Source organism: Lagopus muta, chromosome 3 (genome assembly GCF_023343835.1).
Source record: "Lagopus muta isolate bLagMut1 chromosome 3, bLagMut1 primary, whole genome shotgun sequence".
NCBI classification, from domain to species: domain Eukaryota; kingdom Metazoa; phylum Chordata; class Aves; order Galliformes; family Phasianidae; genus Lagopus; species Lagopus muta.
Genome location: NC_064435.1, coordinates 83,516,562 through 83,536,395, shown reverse-complemented (window position 1 = coordinate 83,536,395; position 19,834 = coordinate 83,516,562). Strand labels below are relative to the sequence as shown.

The following is a 19,834-nucleotide window of genomic DNA, read 5'->3' as shown; positions in this document are numbered from 1 at the left end:
GTGAGGATATAACTACATCTCACCAATCCCTTCCTACCCTAAACAGGAATGGCATCTCATGGGAAAAATGAGTTATGCAAAGGTCTTGCAAAAGTGAAGGGTTAAAACACTTGCACCCGAGTGGGAGTATAAAAAGTAATGCTTGTCATCATCTGCTCTAGTTAAGGATAAGAGGTGCTTAAACTGTGTGCTGAGCTGCAGCTGGAGTCTCAAGTTCTGCCCAGTCTGTGTGAAGAATTAACATGAAAATGCTTAAATAGAAGCTCTGGCTGACACAAGACGGTACAAAAGCTACCAAGCAAGTGCTTTTAGAGTGAAACAGGAAACTAGGTAACTGTGTCAATAAACTGCTTTCTGCAACACACTGAAATGCACCGTGTTTACTCTGCCTCATCTACAGTTCAGTGAGCAGCACAAGGTTATTTTAATACTGCCCAGAGATCAGAGACTAAAAAGTGCTTGTGGGTGAAGGCATAAAGGTTTCTCAAAGAGAGAGAAATACAAATACTTGTTCACAAAACTCTCAGTAAGCATTTTTATTTTTTTTTAATCGGCATTGCCATTTTATTGTTTAACCTACCCTGCTTGATCTCCCTACTTTTGGTTAATACGGGAGTCAATTACAGCTTCATCTGTGCAGAATTAACTTTATAGAATATACACCAGGGATTTGTCTATCTCCTCTATTTAGATCTATGTCATAAAAAATATGTAGTAGAGAACCGTGTGCAAGCACTGCATATGGTACAAGCTTTGCAGATTTATTGTAAAATCATTTTAAATCGGTTAAGCTCTTGCCAGAAGTTAATTAAATATGTTCCTTTGGTGGGGGGTGGGGGACTCTGTGTGTGCGTATGTGTGTTTATGGGGGGGCCTTCTGTCTCACTAGGTGGCAGTGTATGATTACATCTGGAAGGACCATGGCAGCCACTCTGGTGTCTCCAGCTGTGACCTCCAGCCCCAGGATGCGATCTGCGACTCAAGAGGTACCACCGTTCACGTGTCAGTGTTCACTGTGCACCTCAGCGGCTTCCAGCAGCTCTACAGACACTTCCTCCGGCTGCCTGATGGGGCTATCGTTGAGGTAGGTCCATGCGGATTCCTTACGTGCAGATTTTGAAGGCAAAGACACGCGTTTGAGAAGTAGGTCAGGGTCAAAGCAGGAAAATAGATCTGCCTGACCCTTCGTGCATAGGAAGACAAACATCAGTGAGTTAATGCATGTACTGTGCAAAGTAAGAATTCAGTATAATTTTCAGAGGAATTTGAGGGAAATTATGCTACATATATTGAAACGACACACATAATAATTTTATAAATATTATTGCTAAAATCCCCATGGAGTCGTTCTCTTCAGAAATTATAATATATAAATACATAATGTCATTACTTTGCACATTTACTATACAACTAGAGCTATAGGTATGGACATTCACTTAATTTTTTCCTCAGATTCATAGAGCTGAAGCACATACATCATGACATAGTGCCATCTTGCAACGTTTAGACTGAATTCTGGATGTTTTCATGTCTTTGGGATCACTACAAGCAGCTTGTATACTAAAATGCATTCTAGAATACTATTAACAAAAGGTATTGTCCATTACCTGTTTTGTAGGCTGCGTTTTGTTCATCGCATTGACATTTAGTTCCAAGTGCTTAGAAGAGGCGCACTGCATTGTTGCATTTGGTCTTGAGTGGAACTTTAAAAAAAACACATTGATGTCTAAGAGAATGGGAATTAAAAAATATTACTTTACCCACCCAGATATGAAGTAGAAGCGTCATCACAGAGGTCTGCTTACCACAGAAAATGAGCACAAATAATGTTGAAATACAGTTTTCAGTTGCTCGCTTCAAAATTGAAGGTTCAAATATGTCTTTGCAGAATGAGGAAAGCATTGATTCTGCTCTTTGGTTAATGTTTCAAGGCTGTTTTCTTCATTTAAATGTTTTATTCCTAATGCCTTTGCCCTACTTGCCTTTTTAAAGAAAATTTAATTTAAAGGACACCGTCCTCAAGGAATAATTCTCTGCCCCAGGAAGCTGTGATTCACCAGAGTGAAGATACTCGAGTTTTAGAGCTAGCCAAAGAAAACAAGAGAAGGCATGTGGCCTACATAAAGCAGAAGTTAATTAACACAAAGAAACTTGCAAATCCTGATCCATGCCTGAGTCTGTTACCAAAGCTGCTCTTACAAAGCTTTGGCCAGAATTTTGTTTTGAGGTCAACAGTGCAGCCCCATGTCTACTTCCCACCTGTTACAAGCAGTAGCTCTGTGCAGAATGCTTTTTTTCCTAATTTAGTTTTTCACAGCTTTTTAGACATCAGGTTTCATTCACTTTCCAAAGGTTGTGGTAGGAAGGGCTTTGAACACAGAGGAAATCTTAACTTGGTCTGCTGGTTCTGTGCATTACTCCATTTTGTATTTCTGAGAGAGAGGAAATGCATTTCCATAAAATTTAATTTTGCCTTCCTGGGTGAGCTTCCCAGAGACTTCCAGCCTCTGAACTGATGCTGATCAGCATCCACAAAGTGAGCACTGCACAGTGTGAATGGCTTAAGCCACTCCTGCATAGTTTCCTGCAGCATATCACAGAAGTCTTTGTCCAAAATCAGTGTGGCTGTGTCTGATTTCTGTATAATGAAAAAAGTGCCTCTAAGTTAGGAGATAAGTGCATGTTTTGCTGCATTTTATTGGTAGGCCTAAATACATGTAAGAAACGTGTTTAGCTAATAATTTCAGTAACACTGACATCCTGATCTTATGTTTAGATGATAATGGATGTAATTCTACATTTGTGTGCTTTACGGGTTGTGATTTTCTTATTTGGTCCCAGTTTATGCTCTATAAGTTAATGAATTTTAAGGCAATGCATTCACTAGTAAAAATTAGCTTCCATTTGTACAATGAGAGGAAATTCTAAAGGTTTCCCATCTTCCATGTTCCCTCAAAATCTCTGTGGGAAAAGTTCCATTTTCTATCTTGTACAAGAGCAAGGGCCATAGCAAGGACAAAAAGAGAAAACTCCATTGTGGGTCTGTTATGGGGCAGGCGTACCCAAGTTTTGCTGCTTGCTACTGTTGCACCTTAGGAACACGGTTTTTTGTTTGTGTTTGTCTCTGCTGTGACTAGATAAGCAGTGGTGCTTAAGTGGGGTTAGAAAATCTGTTGGCAGCTAAAAAGTTGCACTGGAACACCAAGTATGCCTTTTAAGCGTGTAAGAAATGAAGATTAAAAATGGTGTTTTGTGATAAGGAGTCCAATCTGCTGGGGTTTTTTTGTGCCCAACTCCTTCATGCATAAAAATCTTCATTCTAAAACTTTGCAGGTGGTCAGCTATTTGTTACCAACTTCTTTGTATTTGCTTGCAGTGCCCTTTGGAGTACTCCCTTCCACAAATTTTCCTGTCTAATCTATTTACAAGGCATAATATTATCCATTTTCTGCCAGAAAGGGTAAAATACCTCACAAGAAGAAGCACATTCTCCTTTTGTTCTTCATTCCCCTCCTCACCCTGCCAGCAGCAGAGTAGGAAGGAAGTTTCTTCCTCCACAGTGGCAAGGACATAGATTGTCACCTGCTCTCTCCCTGCCTGATGAATGACAGCTGCCTTTCCTCTTTCTATATGATCAGCAAGCCTATTTCTTCCTAACAGAGATCAGATATTTGTGCTAAATACCCTCTTGGGACTGTAGGGACATGGCCTGTATCAGCAGTTGTGGTTTGTGACAACAGTGATTTGACCTGCCTTTGCATATACATCTACCTCATCTATAGATCTACAGAGACTGCTGAGTACAAAAACCCCAACCAATTTCTGCTTCATTTTTTCTCTCTTTTATAATAAGTTATTGTACTATAGTATAACTGCAGGATACAATGAGTAGTTCCACAGTATCTAGAAATGGGTGTTGCATGAACTTTCTTCCTGTAAAACAGTCATGCTTTTTATTACAGCGAGTAACTGGAGGTGAAAATGCAGTTATTTCAGTGTGAATTCTTGTTTGTTAATCTTTATTAAGACATTCTGAAGACAGCAAAATGAAAAGGCATTGGCTTTTAAATTTCAGTGACTTTCTGGAATTATACCTGAAAGACCTGTAACACCTCTTCTTAATTACTATACTGGGCCCTCATTAATTTAAACATTCGGGACTAACATCCACCAGATGCTAATGCTTTGTGTCACTGCAGCAACATGGTTATTTGGTATTGGTAAGTCTTCTTCAGAAATAGTGCATTCATTTTAATACTATGAGAATACTATGGGCAGAAAACAGCACAGAAATGATAATAACTTCAACACCTAAGTGCAAATGTGGGAACGAGCCATAAGTTTTTAGCTTTCAACTGACTGAGGTGTTCATGCGGGCCATTACGAGGATGGCAGTACTTCTCATCAAGCAGTCTGGTATGAGAACATTATTTAAACCACTAGGCCAAATTCTCCCTCAAATTCATGCTAACAACATCTATCACAAAGTCTCAAACTGATCATTCTGTATCTGCAGATACTCTTTGACAGACATAAAAGGAATTTTGAATAATTTTGTTTCAGTGCAAGGAATTAGTATAAGGCTGCTTGTTGGGAATTTACATTATAATCACAACTGGTTTTAACTGAAGTGGAAGCTAGATTTTCTACTAGATCTAATTCAGCAAAGAACTTAAGTGTGAGCTTCACTTAAGCAAAGGAGCCAAAACTCACTCAGTTAATATTGCTCTCACTTTTTTACAGCATGCGAGGGCTGCTATGAAAAGCTATGTAAAGGAGTACACTTTTGCAGGAAAAAATGGCTATCTGTGCAATAACATCTTTAAAATATGTATGTTCTTCTGGGGATAGCATTCCCATTAAAGGTCTAACTTTGCTAGTAAGTAACATATATGAATATATTGTCGGGTATGAAAAGTCATTTTATAGGTTTCGTATGCACAAGGCAAAAATAGCTGCTTTAAAAGGAATATTAAGTACAAGGTGACAAGTATAAATTGCTGTAGAAATGTTAAATAAAAAGATTTTTTTTGAAGTGTGCAGCATAAAAATTATAGAGGTTAAACATGTAAGTGCAGTCCTTTTATCAGAAGCATTGTAAAACTCAAAGAATTCCCATGCAATAAAACCCATTTTCTGTTTTACCTATAATATATTTCTCCTTTATAGTATTCAATTTAGATGTTGGCTAACCAAGAAATGACCTTCCCAAAATAAATCACTTTTCATGCTTTCCCTCATTCATTAAGGCTATAATATTGTAATATACAGGAAATTATTGAATTTTAGCATTTAAAATGTATTTGAAACCCATGCACAGAAAAGTTAATGATAGTGATAAGTGTTTGCTGTCTACATGGTGATAACATGAACTCAGTGATTTTTATCTCGACTTTTGCTGACTGGAGTTGATTTCTTATTAAAAGGTCAAAGATAAGTGACTTTAACTCAGCAAAAAATCAGTTTCTTATTATAGGCCTAGTAAAGCTCAGCATTGTAGAGAAACTTTTTGTATGGCATGATTTTATCTATCAGATAAATCTGCACAAATGTCAGGGATTCATCCAATTTAAACTTCCTGGATAAAAGAGGTCTGCTTTCCCTAATTACTTGAAAAGTACCTAGTAATAATAGGATAAGACAGCATAGGTGACTAGCCAATTACTTAGTTTAAGCTATTTACATCAATCCACATGCTATAAATTATGTCTAAACTCTCTTGCACTTCTGGAAAAGTGAATAAAATCATATAAGTTTATTTTGAATACAAGATCAGATATGGTATGCTGAGTGACACTTAAAAAGAATGAAACGGTAACTGTAGCTTATTTTCTGAAGCAATCTTGACACTAATGCTAAATTACAGCTTGGAAACATCTAGCATTTTTACCTTTATGAGAAAAGGCTTTTTACATATTTAACGTAATTCTAGGGAAAATATACTGGAATTATGTATAAAGATATGTACACTGTAACCAAAGGGCATTTATATTCCCCAGTAGAATACTTACAACAATTTTATTGCCATTTGGTGTCATTTTCTAACAGATATAAAATACAGCCAGTAAACAAACTAGACTTTAGATTTAAGCTGACAGCTGTTCCTTCAGAAGCAATATTCTGATATTTAATCTTAAGAATACTGAATATTTTACAATTGTTTGAGCAAACTATACTTTTAGCATGTGAAGGACTGCGTGCTTTTATATACAGTTCTTGGATCTGATAATGACACTAAAAAACAACCTTAGAATAATCTACAGATTTGTCGCTCCCACATACTCCCTGGGCAAATCAACAAATTGCCTCATGTTTTATTCTTAATTCCACAAATTCTTTTTATATACGCAATGTTACTATGAATATTGAGGCCTATTTTTTTCCTGTACGAGCATAAGCCATACAGTTGACTCCGATGGAGTTTATGCATGTATCGGAGCACAGATTTTTCTGGCTCTAACTTCATTATGGGAATAAATTGGCCTAGTTGACCGCAAAATCCCCACACACTGTTTTCATAAGGAGTCTCACTGCAGCAGTCTCTGAAGATTTATGGAGAAAAGAAAGAACGAGGATTACTCCAGCTCAGTGACTGAACCTGATGTATTACCTAATGGCATTGTCATCAAATGGCTTCATCATCTCAGCAGACCCTGCAGTAGGAGGAGGAAAGATCTGGCTTTTCCATATCATAAGCTGAATAAACCAAGCTGGACTGTGAAGCATCTGTTTGTAGGGAGAGACTGGTCAGAGGGAATCCTTTGCTGCAAATTCCTTCACATTTGTTGGTTTCAGCGTCATCATGCCAAGTCATTTGTAAAGACAGTCTGTTCACATTGAGTTAGTTTTCTGGAGATCCCTGTACAACTAGAAGTTAGTGGCAAAGGTTTACACCAGGCTGTGGAGCAAGGGTGATTCCACCCATATAAGTGCATCATCTGTGCACATGTTCCTGGGCTGGATGGACTTTGCCATATGCTGCTCTACTCTTGTTCTCTTGAAACCAATTAATATTTTGTACCTGTGTTCAACAGGAGGATGATCACTACTGTTCTGTATTAACGCTCACTGAAATTCAGTTGAGAATCGTGAAAAGTCAGGAAAGGGATACTCCCATCGGCATAGGCAATCAAATTAGTACAGCCTTGTATGGGAACTGCTGAGTCACAGCCTGAACCTCTGATTGACCACCTGAGGCGAGCACTGAGTCAGCCACAGGAGCACAGGTGAAGGCAATTCACCTGTGTGCCGGAAGGGGTGGAGCCTGGCTGCACCTCTCCTAGACCTATTTAAGAGCTGGCTGCCAATGGGGAAGGATCTCTGCTGGAGATCTGCTCTGCTGGTGCTTTGTGGGTGAGCCCAGCGTAAGGGTAAGCCTTCCATTTATTCTCTTTTGTTATCATAGTTTACTTTGCCTAACTCTCTTGTTTATTTTGTGAATATAACATCCTAATATTTTTTGATTATACAAGCCTATAAATTTACAACCCTTCAGTTGAGGATCATGGTTGCAGTTTTAGTTCCTCTGCAAATAAGGAGTAAGCCAGACTGTTTTATGTTATCTTTTCCAGTATACGTTTCTCCTCTAATGATGTAGTTCAACTAAAGATAATCAGTTGTGGCATAAAATAGTTGTTCAGGTGTCCCTTTCCATCCCAATGGAAAGATGAGAACAGTGAAAGAAGTTTCTATCCTTTTCTCTTAAATTGATCCAATGCATCTTGCACATGATATGCCAGTTCTGTCTCCAAATGGACCCAGTCTGTTGTTCCATGCCTCTGTGCTGGCTAAGGCAACTTATTGCAATGGATGAAAAGGATGCACAAACTTCACCTAATCTGAAATGTTACTGATTCGGGTTAGAAGTTACTAATCTGACAAGATGTGCTGTTTTGGGTTTTTTTACCCTTTCGAGTGTAAGACTGAGTAATTTTCTCAATTTTTTTTTTTGTTTGCTTATCATAGTAAATTGAGTTTACACACTTTAACATGTAGATTTCCTGTATTTTTAGTGATTTTTTTTTTTTTGATTGGCTTTAATCTGTGAAGGTAAAGACACCAGTTACTGCAAAATGTCTTTTGTATTCTTAAATGCTAGTAATATTTGATGTGATTTTAAAATGTAGTTTTACCTGAATCAGCAGTAAAATATCTGAAGTCAAAGGATAATTGCCAAAACAGCATTAACGTATTTTACCTGACTAAAAAATAACCTTTGAAAAAGTACCTTGCAGCTACACAGATTGACAAAATGCATCAATTATACTTTTGCTCACTTTATAATTACACTGCAGTGAAAGCATAGTGAACTTTCCTAAACAGTTGATTAACCATAAGGTTACTGCTATTAAGCCATTTTCAGAAACAACAACCTGCAATGTAATTTAATAACAGAGCTCTGCACGACATCTGATCAAGTCTAAAAATGTGACATCCATATAAGCTTCAATTTAAAGTACACAAGTGAGCGACAGCACCTGTGTAGCAAAGGGTTCCTTGTCACTTTGGTCAGGCATGCAGGGTATAGAGATGATCACATTTGTAGGAAGGTTCCAACACCTGGGTAACTGGGACAAAATCTCCAGGATACTTTGATATTCTTGTAGTATTTTCTCAAATTATTGCAATTTGAAAAATACTGCTGTTTCTGTTGTTTCACTGGTGATACGTATCCCCTTTTTTCCTCCTGTCATCTTAACTTTGTATTTTGCAGAAATATTCTGTGAAGCCCTGCCAGCTGCTGTATTTCTGGCTGACCTGTCCTAAAGCTCATTTGTACTATAAAAGAAATACGCTAGAACAGTCTAAACCTGGACAACCTCTTAATGGAACAAAATGATAGTAAAAATAAAGTGGGAGGTGTGCTGGTTAAGTGATACCTAGCTAAGAAGACAGAGCAGCCTATAATTAGTGCTATTGGTAGAACAAGGGGAAATGATTTCATACTAAAAGAGAGGAGATTTTGATTGGCTGTAAGGAATAAGTGTTTTACAATAAGGGTGATGAGGCACTGGAACAACTTGTTCAGCTACGTGGAGTACGCCCTGACCCTGGAGATACTCCAGGTCAGGCTGGACAGGGTTCTCAGCAACCTTGATGGAGTTGTAGGTGTTCCTGTTCATTGCAGAGAAGTTGGACTAGATGACCTTTAAGGGTGTCTTCCAGCTCAGGTATTTCTATCATTCTGTGATTTAATGACATTTGCTTTTCAATGTAGCATGCATAAATCTGCTCCCATGTTCAACCACAATTTTTTAATGTGAGTTGAGGATATCTCCTACTTTCCCTGTATCGCAGTTCCAGAGATAACTGCACTACTCAGCTGTCCAAGGTGTCAAACACAGAAATACAACAACAACAAAAAATTGAGATTGTTTATATAAGAAATATATAAAAATGCAATAAAAATTATAGATTAGTCCTGTACATAAAGCAGTGCTTCTGTTATTACAGCTGTGTTAAAGCAGGTTGAAAACAGCAAAATTCATTTAAAAATTACTGTATTACTGGAGTGATCTGCTCTTTTCCATGGTAGAATTTGAGTAGTAACAACAGATAGAGCTGAGAATCTACTACTTCTCAGTGTTGGGAATTTGATTTATTCTTATGTTCATTTGAGCAAAACCTCTCTTCCATGGGCACTCCAGAAAGAGAAGAGGAGCAGAGCCAGGGCACTCTTGTGCAAAATGCCACCCACATGACACAAGCTGGGGATCTGACGTGTGATGTGGTAACTGCAAGCGGGCTGAGCTGGAGCTGAGGCAGTGTCTTGGCTTTATAACCAATTTCCAGTTCTGTAACACATCATCTCCTCCTCACGGCCACAGTTTGTTGGTTTTTTTCTTTTTTTTTTTTTTCTTTGAAGGTCTATTCTTCATTCATTAAAATCTTATCCATGTGTCAAGAACATCATAAGAAGAAATTATTAAAAGCAATGGGCGTAAAGATCCTCATTCTGTTGTTTTACTAAAGTGCTTAGAGTCTGAGAAAAATTAGGTGAATTCACATTTCACATGTGTTTAAATTGCTAATCTCATGGCTGTATCTGTATTAGTGAATACATTTGTAGTAACATTTACTTTATAATATTTTGGCAGAGCTGTTATAAAAATTGTTATAAGGCCTAGGAGTGGAACTGAACCATGAAAGCTAAATTGTAAGCTGCTGTAAAGCTGGGTTATTAGTATGACAGACTAAAATTTCGCACACACAGGAGCTTCTAAGCTGCAATATTTTGAGAGCAAGAAGAGAGGGGTGGGGAAGTGTGATCAAAGTCATCTCTGTTCATTCTGATACTTCACTGAATGCGCCATATTAATGTGTTGGTTTTGTCTGTTCTGTTTTTCAGGCATTTGGTGATATTCCTGGAGTGAGTCTTTTGGGTAATGAAGTGAGCACAGCCCAGGAGCACGTAAGCAAAACGGACAGTGTGCTGCATACATCTTCACGCATCGAGCTGAGGGAGAGGAAAAAGAGTACAGCTAAAGGTATTATTCTCAATTTTTGTACTTAGCTGAAAAATAGTACTGATACCTAAATACAAAACTGTGAGATACACAGGAAGCAAGCCATTAGAAAAGATATGTTTTCAAGAGAAACTTAGGGTACACTTGGTGAGGAGGAAGTTTCACAGCAGCATTGTCCATTTGGCCTCCCTCCTTGTGTGGTGTCATATGTCTGTCACTAAAGTCCTGGAAGCCTGAGGAGCTGCCATTCCTTACCCAAACCCAATTGCTGGTTCCTCTCTGAACCTTGGTACAACAGTAATGCAACCTGGAGAAATCTGTCTGGAGCAAGGTCCAGCATTGCAAGTATGCTGCAAACATGCATAAATGAGAAAGATGTAGACGTGGCACTGAGGGACATGGGTTAGTGGTCATAGTGGTGATGGGTGGATGGTTGGACTGGATGACCTTAGAGGTTTTTTCCAACCTTGATGGTTTTGTGAGTCTAAAGCATGTGCTGCAGTGGTCCCCATTTCTTAGACTTGCACTTCATTTTGCATCCTGTGTTCAGAAGCACTGATCCTTTCCAGTGTCTACACAGGTTTGTGTAAAATTGTGTAAACTGGAGATTGCCCACGTGTCAAACTGTCAAGTGAAGTTGCTACTGATAAAAGTGTTAGTTTACAGGGAATTGTGGACACACTCAGCATCCCTAGATGTTACTGTTAATGCAAGATAAACCTTTCCTCTCATTTCTTTTGCACGGCCTCAGTGAAGGCATGGATAGTACTGAGTCCTATCATTGCAACCTTTCTAGTGCTCTCTCAGGAGCAAAGTTTAGCTGAAAGCACATAGCTACTTTTAAATCCACGCTAATCTTGTCTGCTGACAGAGAAACTTTGAAAAGTTCATATAAGGCACAGTTTTTCAAAGTAAAATGGGCAAATTTACTTTGTGGACTCTTGTTCATGCACCACTCTTGTTGGGGTAATTATGACCCATGTATTTATATCATGCCTTTCTCCACAATTTTTATTTATTTGTTTATTTTGTAATCATCAGGAAATCCCATTACTTGTGACATGAGATAATTCCTGGAAGACTGTATAGTCCACTGGAGTTGTTTACAACATCATTCACATCCATGGTACAATTACTGTCTGACAGGATTTACGGTTCTGATGTCCATACCTCTCAGCATACAGCATTATCCTGCATGGTTCGTTGCCCTTCTACGGCTTCAACAAACATTTCAGTGTGAGGAGCTCAGTGAAGCAGATCATGGATCTGATATATAATTATTACCTGTGAGTTTTTTTTTCCTTCCAAATAGTGTGATTTTTTTCAGGTTTCCCTGTACCTGCCTGCCTTTTTAGATTTGGGGAAAATATTGCTGATTTATCATTCATTTCATGAATCAAATGATCACTGTTTTCAGTAACTGTTCAAAGCACAACAAGTAATTGCAAGGATGCAAAGATGCCCAGAAAAAGAACAATGATGGCTTCATGCCACGAAAAACCACCAGTTCTGAAGCCAAATCTCAACAGGCTGCAAAATTTACATGATCCCAGAGGAGATCAGCTTGCTAGGGTCTTAATGTTGGACAAACCTCCTTCTCTGGGAGCTACAGCATCTGAAAACAACCGGAGATTATCCTTATGCTTTCTCACTAGTACTAAAGTATTGCTCATTAGTTTGAACCAGTTAATGCCTAGTCTGTTTCATTTCATACAAATGCATAAGAAATGAAGTCCATGCCCCAAAGGCAAGGATGCGTAAGATAGCAGAAGGAGAAGGTGGGAAGGTAAATAGAAGTAAGAAAAGTGAAATCCTTCTTCCAAGGTCATGAAAGTCAGCAGCAAATGCAGAAATAGAGGGCAAGCTGTCAGTGCTCTGACTCTTGGTGTTCTCTGTGCTAGAATCCTTTTTTTTTCCTTGGAAATACAGACAGAAAAGGGAAGAGTCTCATCTTCCTGCAGCTTTGAATCATTCACATACAACACTTATTCAATTAACAGCACATAGGTGACATTTTTCTACAAAGTATGCTTTTCTGATGGTTTTTTTTTTTTTTCAGACTGGTAAGTTAAAACTTCTTACAGATGCAATTGCCTCTGTAAGATCTTGCCAGGTGCCTTGAACACTGTTGATTAATTTTGATACGTAAACCTGTGATTTATGTCCCCCCAAATTATCATTAAATTACACCATACTGCAACCTGTAAATTTAAATGTCAATTCTGAAAGCAGTTTATCTTTGGGTTTGAAATGTAATGATGTCGCTTCCATTTTTTTTTTTCTTCTTCTAATTGATTTGTGTGCAGAAGTGTGTGTTTGTACATGTAACGTCAGGACAGGAATGGTGTTAAAAATCTTCTGAGTATCTATAAGCAGTGATGTAATTTTGGTGATTTCTCTTGCATCAGATATTGCTTGGATAGCTACTCTCTGCCATTGCAGAAATAAAATTGTCTTCTTAATTTTTGCTTTGCCTTTTGACATCTTAAACTGTCGTATATAATTTAGAAAAAGAAGCTAACTGAAGAGAAGCTGTCCAATCCCAGAATTTTTCTGTGGAATCTTTCTACCTGAGTGGAGTTACACTATTCACCAAATGCCCCAGCATCTGACGAGTGACACAAACAATCTGGCAGAGGTCACCAGGATTGCTTGTGTACATAGCTGTTCTCTGCTATGAGCTGACTGACCTCCTTCTTTACAACCTCTTTCTGCTCATATGGAATGGTACCAAGATGGTAAACTACTGGGGGCAGCACTGTACTTTGCCCATCTTCTTGGCCTGAGTCTTGTATTTGAATCTGACTGAACGTAATAATAAAAATCCTTTTGGGGTTTAGTATATACTAGGTTGCCTGTGCTGGATTAAGATATTAAGATATTCCAGTTTGGATTTTTAAAGGTTTTATCTTGTTATAGGTATTATACCAGTATATCTAGACAGTAGGAGTCAAATGGCTGGAGCCAGGCTCTTCTTGTTGGTGCCCAGTGACAGTGCAAGCAGCACTGGGTACAAAATGGAACAAAGGACATGAACATAAGAAATAATTTCTTTACTGCGAGGGTGACAGAGCACTGGATCAGGCTCTGCAGCTACAGCCTCATGTAGGAAACCTGCATTAGCTGGGGTTTGGACTGGATGGTCTCTTTTCCAGCCCCTACAGTTTTGTGATTTTTGACTCTGTGATTTAATCTGGTAGAAAGACTGACTACCTGTGGAAGCAAATCACCACACCTTCAGTTCCAATAGCTATTTATTTTTTTAAGAAATGTGCGTATGGACTCAAATCTCTATTCAGCCTGAAGGACTTGGTCCACCATTTTTATCACCTCAGCTGTGTTGCCATGTTTCCATTGAATTTCATCTGATCTGGAATGTATAATTCTGCAACAGTACCTATTCTTGAAAGATAAATTTAAAGTAGGCTTAAATATTACATACTTTTTTTTTTCCTCTAAAAATGTAGCATCCTACCTATTAATTTTGGTTACTCACATTCAGTGTGTTCCCGTGGTTGTTGGTCAGTATATATTTGGTGGTATTTGGATTCGAAATTGTTTTCTAAAGTGCTCTTACCAGCACCACCATCCATAATGCTCATTTATAGTTGGATAGTAATTACCTGCCTATGCAGTGTTCCTTTACAACAATTTTCTCCCGTGTAGCTATATATATGTAGTCATTACTGAAAAGTGTAAATAAAGAATCCTTTTAGTGGTGTAGTTTCCCTAGGTACCTACTGTGCTCTTATTATCTAAAACATACTCCCCATCTGTAGTTCTGTTCTATTAAAGGATAAAGACATAAGTATGAATTAAAAATTAAAATGCTTGTTGTAGATTGGAGAGCAAGGTCTATTAGAATATATCTGGCGCTAGGCTCACAGTGCAATAGATAGATTACACTAAGCACCAGTTAAGCAAGGAGATGAAAAATGAGTGATTTTCATCATTCAGTTAAATATAGTGCTAAGTGGTATGTGCTAGCATTAAAAGCAAATTACTTAGCACTTCACCAATCACAGCATGAGAGCATTCCTTTGGAAGCAGTATTTCCAGTGATGCTCAGTCCTCAGTTTTATTAAATAAATCAGCTGTTAATGCTTAAGGAAGCAGTCGAAGATGTATTGCTATGATAATGAAAAGATTGGAAATGTAAAAATAAAGAGAAACGGTACCTCATTTTAATTAAATGCCCTATGGAAACCTGCCTCTCTCTTAACAACAAAAGCCCAAAGTGCTTGTAGATATATAATATTTACATTTCCTCTACCTTGTTCAGGTCTTTTTTTCTTACTAATGAATGTGACCTTTCCTTTTTTTTCTTTTTTTTTTTTCCCTTCTCTATAATGACATCTTTTATTCCCATAAATCTGCCACCATGTCACCGAACACTTTGATGAGCTTTTCTGATCCCCTCTTATATCTCCTTGATAGGATGTTATTAACATCCAGGAATCTAGAGATGAGGAGCCTGATCTTCAGCGCAGGTACTTTATGGTCGCTCAGTTAAAGAAAGACGACAGGGATCTGAGAATTACTCCATCAGAGGTGTTGGCACGGAGAGCGACCTTTATATCACACAGCATTATTATTTCCTTTACAGCTATGGGCATTAGGAGATACTCAGTAGCTGTGGGGAATTGGCTCTTGTAAAGCATCTGCTGCCAAAACATGTAGAAGCTGTGAACAATCACGGGCATTCCTAAATTCTAGACCATCCCTAATCTCCAAACTGCTTCCAATCTGACAAACTCACCGCAAGCAGGAGTTGAGCTAGGGTCTGACCCACAGCTCTTCAGAAAGTCACTGTTAAAAGGACAATTTGGTCAAGGGAAGAAGGGTAATAAAGATTATGGGACAATCAGATTAATTTTTTTTTTTTACTGTTTGGAGAGAGCCACAGCCAACGGACAAGCTAGATACAGTTTACCTATTTTTGATATAAAAGTTAGCTGGAGATGTGCTGAGTTTTCTTCAGGCCCTACATTTCTGGAGTTCTAAGGTCTGGTCAAAAATATCTTTTCCATTTGTGCATAACTTTAAAATCAGTGAAGCCCTATAGAGCAGAATTATTTCCACTAACAGTGTAGGAGAAAGATGTTGGGCCTGGAAGAAATATTTTGCATATTTCAAAATGTTTCCATGTGAAAAAGGTCAATATTTTACAACATATGTTCTAAAGTAAGGCACTTACAGAATACTTATATTGGTCCAGCAGATTTTCATACTCATTCGTCTGTTTTCTTTTACTTAGATATGCACTCAGAAGTTTGTTTTCCTTGTTTTACAAGATATTTATTCAAAGTACCTTTTAATGCTCAAACCTTAAAACAACCCAAATTGTTCTTGGTACCAACATAACCTTTCTGTCTAAAAATATTTAAGTCTATAATATTTAACCTAGGTTTCAAAACACAGAATTCCTCTTTTCATTTTCTTGGTTGACATGTACAAGCACTGATGCATCTTTTCTAGGTATGCCAATCCTGACATATACCCTAATATGAAATAATGACACAAGGTTGACTTAACTAAACGTAATAGGGCATATTTCTATGACATTTGGTATGGAAGGTACGTGCATGGATCTTGCTACTTGTTAATGAAATTGGTGAAGTTCCTCATCTGTACTAAGACATACATTTATAATAGCTTTGTACTCCAAAAGTGCAGAGACCTTATGCAATGAAATAATAATAAAAATAAAAATAATTAAAAAAAAAAAACTTCAAACAGCATTGTTTCATATTAATTTTGGAATTCTGCCATGCGATGGAAAAAATAATAACATTGAATTTGGAGCAATAAACAGTTATCTTGGCATCTAAAGCCAGCGTGTGAATGATTGTGCTTGTGTATAGAATGAAAGCAGGACAGATTTCAGTGGCAAGGCTTTGTATTCCACACATTATCAGTAGTTGGTCTGTTGTCCATGCTAAATATTTATTTCCCATTATATATATAAGAGATGTTCTGATAATGTACTTTTTCATAGAAACCTTGCAATTAGAGATGGAAAAGCATAGCATTTAAAAAATGATGGATAGAAATTGGCTTACAGTCACCTGTTATTCTGTTCTTTCCAGGTTCCCATTTTCAATTGCTCATATCTAAGGTTTAGATATTTTGTAGACAGCCGATGCTGAAAAAGCTACCACATTACACTGATCTTCTAAGGACTTTTGAGTGCTGGCTTGTGCATATGAATCATGGCCTTATGTACATGAGCATAGCTTATCAGAAACATGATGTTTCATTACAGTCTGGAGCTATACTTAAAAGCAGAGGGCCAGTCTGTGATCCTCTGACAGCCAGAGGGAATTTACAGACAGCGCTGAAAGAGCACAATGTGGTCCAAAAAGAAAATAACGAGCTCAGATTAAGAGCTATTGCGTTCAGGTTTCTAATTTTCAGCCTTCCTCTTCTACCCTTGCTGTGGACATAAGCTCTGTGAGCACAGCTGTGCCACCTGAAGTGATCATCTGCAGCTGCTTTCTCATCTGGGAGCTGCTCCCGTGAGAGCTCTCCCTCACCCGTTTCAGGATGAGCAAATGCCTTGCCTTACAGACATCCAAGCTTTGCATGGCCATTTTAACTGAGACACCTGCGAGAATATTCACATGAATGGCTCCACCTGCAGATCTGAGTGCACTAATTTTCCAGAGAAGGGTGGTGAGGACTGGTGGGGCTGATGATGTTATTCCTTCATCCAGCACAGCTGCAGCTGAAATGGATTTCTGCTTTGTGTGCATCTCTGTGTTAAACGTGCTATTTTGGAAGTCTTGTGTTTCTTATTTGACTGCAAATGTTGTGAGTGGTAAGGAAGATCTTTGAGGTGGGAGTTCTCACAGATGGTTATATGAGTGGGGAGAATACATAGATTTTAATGCTCATTTCAGACAGATGAAAAAAAAAAAGTGCAAGCAGTCTATGCCATGAGAATGCAAGGGAAAACAGCAGCAGGAGACTACTGTAGTTAGCAGTGGTACAGTACAGTAGGAGCAGATCCACAGTGGAAAATAGCTGGTGCTGCAGGTCTGGCATCCATGCCACACACTGTGGTGGTTTACTTCAGATTATTTTCATCTGGCCCTTTGATGGGACAAAATGATGCCCCAAAAGTTTATCTAAGTTATTAACGTAGTCACCTCCAAAGCTGCCCAGGACACGTGGGTAGGCAAGACACAAAACGTCCATCTAATTGATCGAAGCTGATGGCTGTCCACTATGGGAATGCTCTTGGCTCTGTAGTCTTACAGTCTTATAGTCCCAGACCTACCACAGTTACCAGCAAAGTCATTAAGTAGCTCAGTGTTTTGAAACTCATAAATAGTCCCACAGGATTATTAGCTTTTGCTCTAATATCACTGGTGGCATGTGTCCTCTTTCAGCTTTGTCAGGATATATGGGGAACTTAATGGATGTTACTCTAAAAAAGGCAAACTGCTATTGGCTGTGCCTCTGGCTTCTTCTAGTATACTTGCTGGCCACTCTTTGTAGCAGGGATTGCTCATCTGATGTAGTTGGGGGAGTCCCATTCACCTTGTAGGCTGCAGTCTTTTGCAGCCCACTTAGCTGGAGCTTATGCAGTCCTAGCTGTGATATTCCCGGGTGAGATGAAACAAAAACATGCTGGGAATGATATTGGTTCAAGTGAAGGACCTGACCTGATGACTTCTCAAGGTTTCTGATAAATGGGACCTGAATGGCATCATACAAGGTCAGAATCAGGGCTGCAGTGATTTTACTGGATTTACAGTGTTCCTGAAAGAGGGGTGATTTGTCTGGGTAATTAGGTCAGGATCGTAATAGTTTGGCTTTCTTTTATCCTTGTTATGCGGATAACTCTTATTCTCTTATTTGTTTTTTTCTTTTGCACAGGCTCAGCTGTACTGAGCTCAGGCTCAGTACAATTTCAAAATTGACATGGTCCTTATCAGAAGTTAGTAATTGGATAGTGCAACCTATTTGTTTGATAAAGCTGAACTGTTCATTTTTGGTTTCTAAAAGCTAATAGGCATTGTTCCTTCTTTGACATTTGATTTTAATGGCTGTAATGTTGCTCCTGTCTCAACAGCTATATGTCTGGATGTTTTTTCTTGACTCCCCGCTTTCTCTGCAGACTAACTCTTTAACTCTTCAGCTTCTGGCATTGGAGGTGGTATCCTCATTGCTCCAAATGCTGCAGTATTGTATGGAGTTGTCACAGGCAAAGCGCTGGGATTCAGTGGTGAGTTAAAGCTGAAAGCAGAGGTTTCGTTTTTTCCCATGTCTGCGCAACTTTAGTTAGTTCAGAAATAATGTAATCATAAAAAATGCCTTTGCTATAGTTCTGCTTCATTGTGATCCTATGAAAGTTGCCGAGGTGGGAAAAATCTTTACTAAAAAAGAGGTACATAAAATTCCTCTGACCATTTTGCTTGCCATTGATAGAGTTCTTTGAGGTACCATTTTTTTTCCTACAAGACTGGCTTACTGCAGTTCCTTTTCCTTCAGCCTTCAAGCAAAATCAATTCATGAACTATGCAACACTGCTTTAAGGCTCTTTTTATGAGGCAAGCCTAATCTACATATGGCATTGTCCTCACTTTACAGTCTTTTAATTGGCTACAAGCAGCTTACCATATTGATTGAAAAATTCTTCTTGTTACATTTAGAGCTATAGCTAATTATGATCTTTCTCCTCTCCTTGTCTTCTTGATTTGTAGTTCAAGTCCCCTTTTCAAGAACTCCCTCCTTTCTCTTTCAGCCCCGAGTGTGCTCTACTAGAGCACATTTCAACGCTGGCTTTCTAACACCTCATGTTTAAGATGCTACTGTTAGCAAGACACTGAATAAAATGGACCCCTGCTCCGAGGTCAGATGGCAAATTCTACATTCCAAATAAATACAGGGATGCTTCAGACAATATCATTGTGTTAGCCTAAGGTTGGATGTTTAGAGAATATTTCACCAGTGAAATAGAAAATATAAGTTAAAAAAAAAAAAAAAAAAAAAAAAAAGAGCCTAAGGGTTTTGTGGTTTTATGGGGGCTAAAGAGAGGTTATGTGGAAATGTTCAGTCAGTAAATAAAATGCATATTTCATTACTGTTAAATACAGGAGGATCCTCACTGAAAGGGTTGTTAAAAACAACAGTTGTCACTCTTGATAACTGTAAATATGCAGCAAAGTTAATTCATTAACTTATTATTATGGAAGGAGTAGCAGAATAAAACGTTATGATGAAGTATTATTTTCCAGCAATTTGACTGTAGTAATTTCTCCTAGACTATGATCCAATGATCTACGAACTTCTAACTCCTGCAAAAAAATGTGTTGAATATTGCAGAAAATCCATCTTATTTTTAAGACTGGGGCATCAGA

At 38.3% G+C, this 19,834-nt stretch overlaps 1 protein-coding gene across 1 annotated transcript in view; it reads left to right on the top strand.

Moving 5' to 3' along the window:
• LOC125691343 (uncharacterized) overlaps positions 1 to 12,968 on the top strand; it is a 211,664-nt gene extending 198,696 nt beyond the window's left edge. The window contains exons 21-23 of the mRNA XM_048940609.1: positions 890 to 1,084; positions 10,349 to 10,487; positions 11,508 to 12,968. Coding sequence (XP_048796566.1) covers positions 890 to 1,084; positions 10,349 to 10,487; positions 11,508 to 11,536 — 363 coding nt within the window. The 3' untranslated portion in view covers positions 11,537 to 12,968. The remainder of the gene's footprint in view (positions 1 to 889; positions 1,085 to 10,348; positions 10,488 to 11,507) is intronic.
• Positions 12,969 to 19,834: the final 6,866 nt, after the last annotated feature.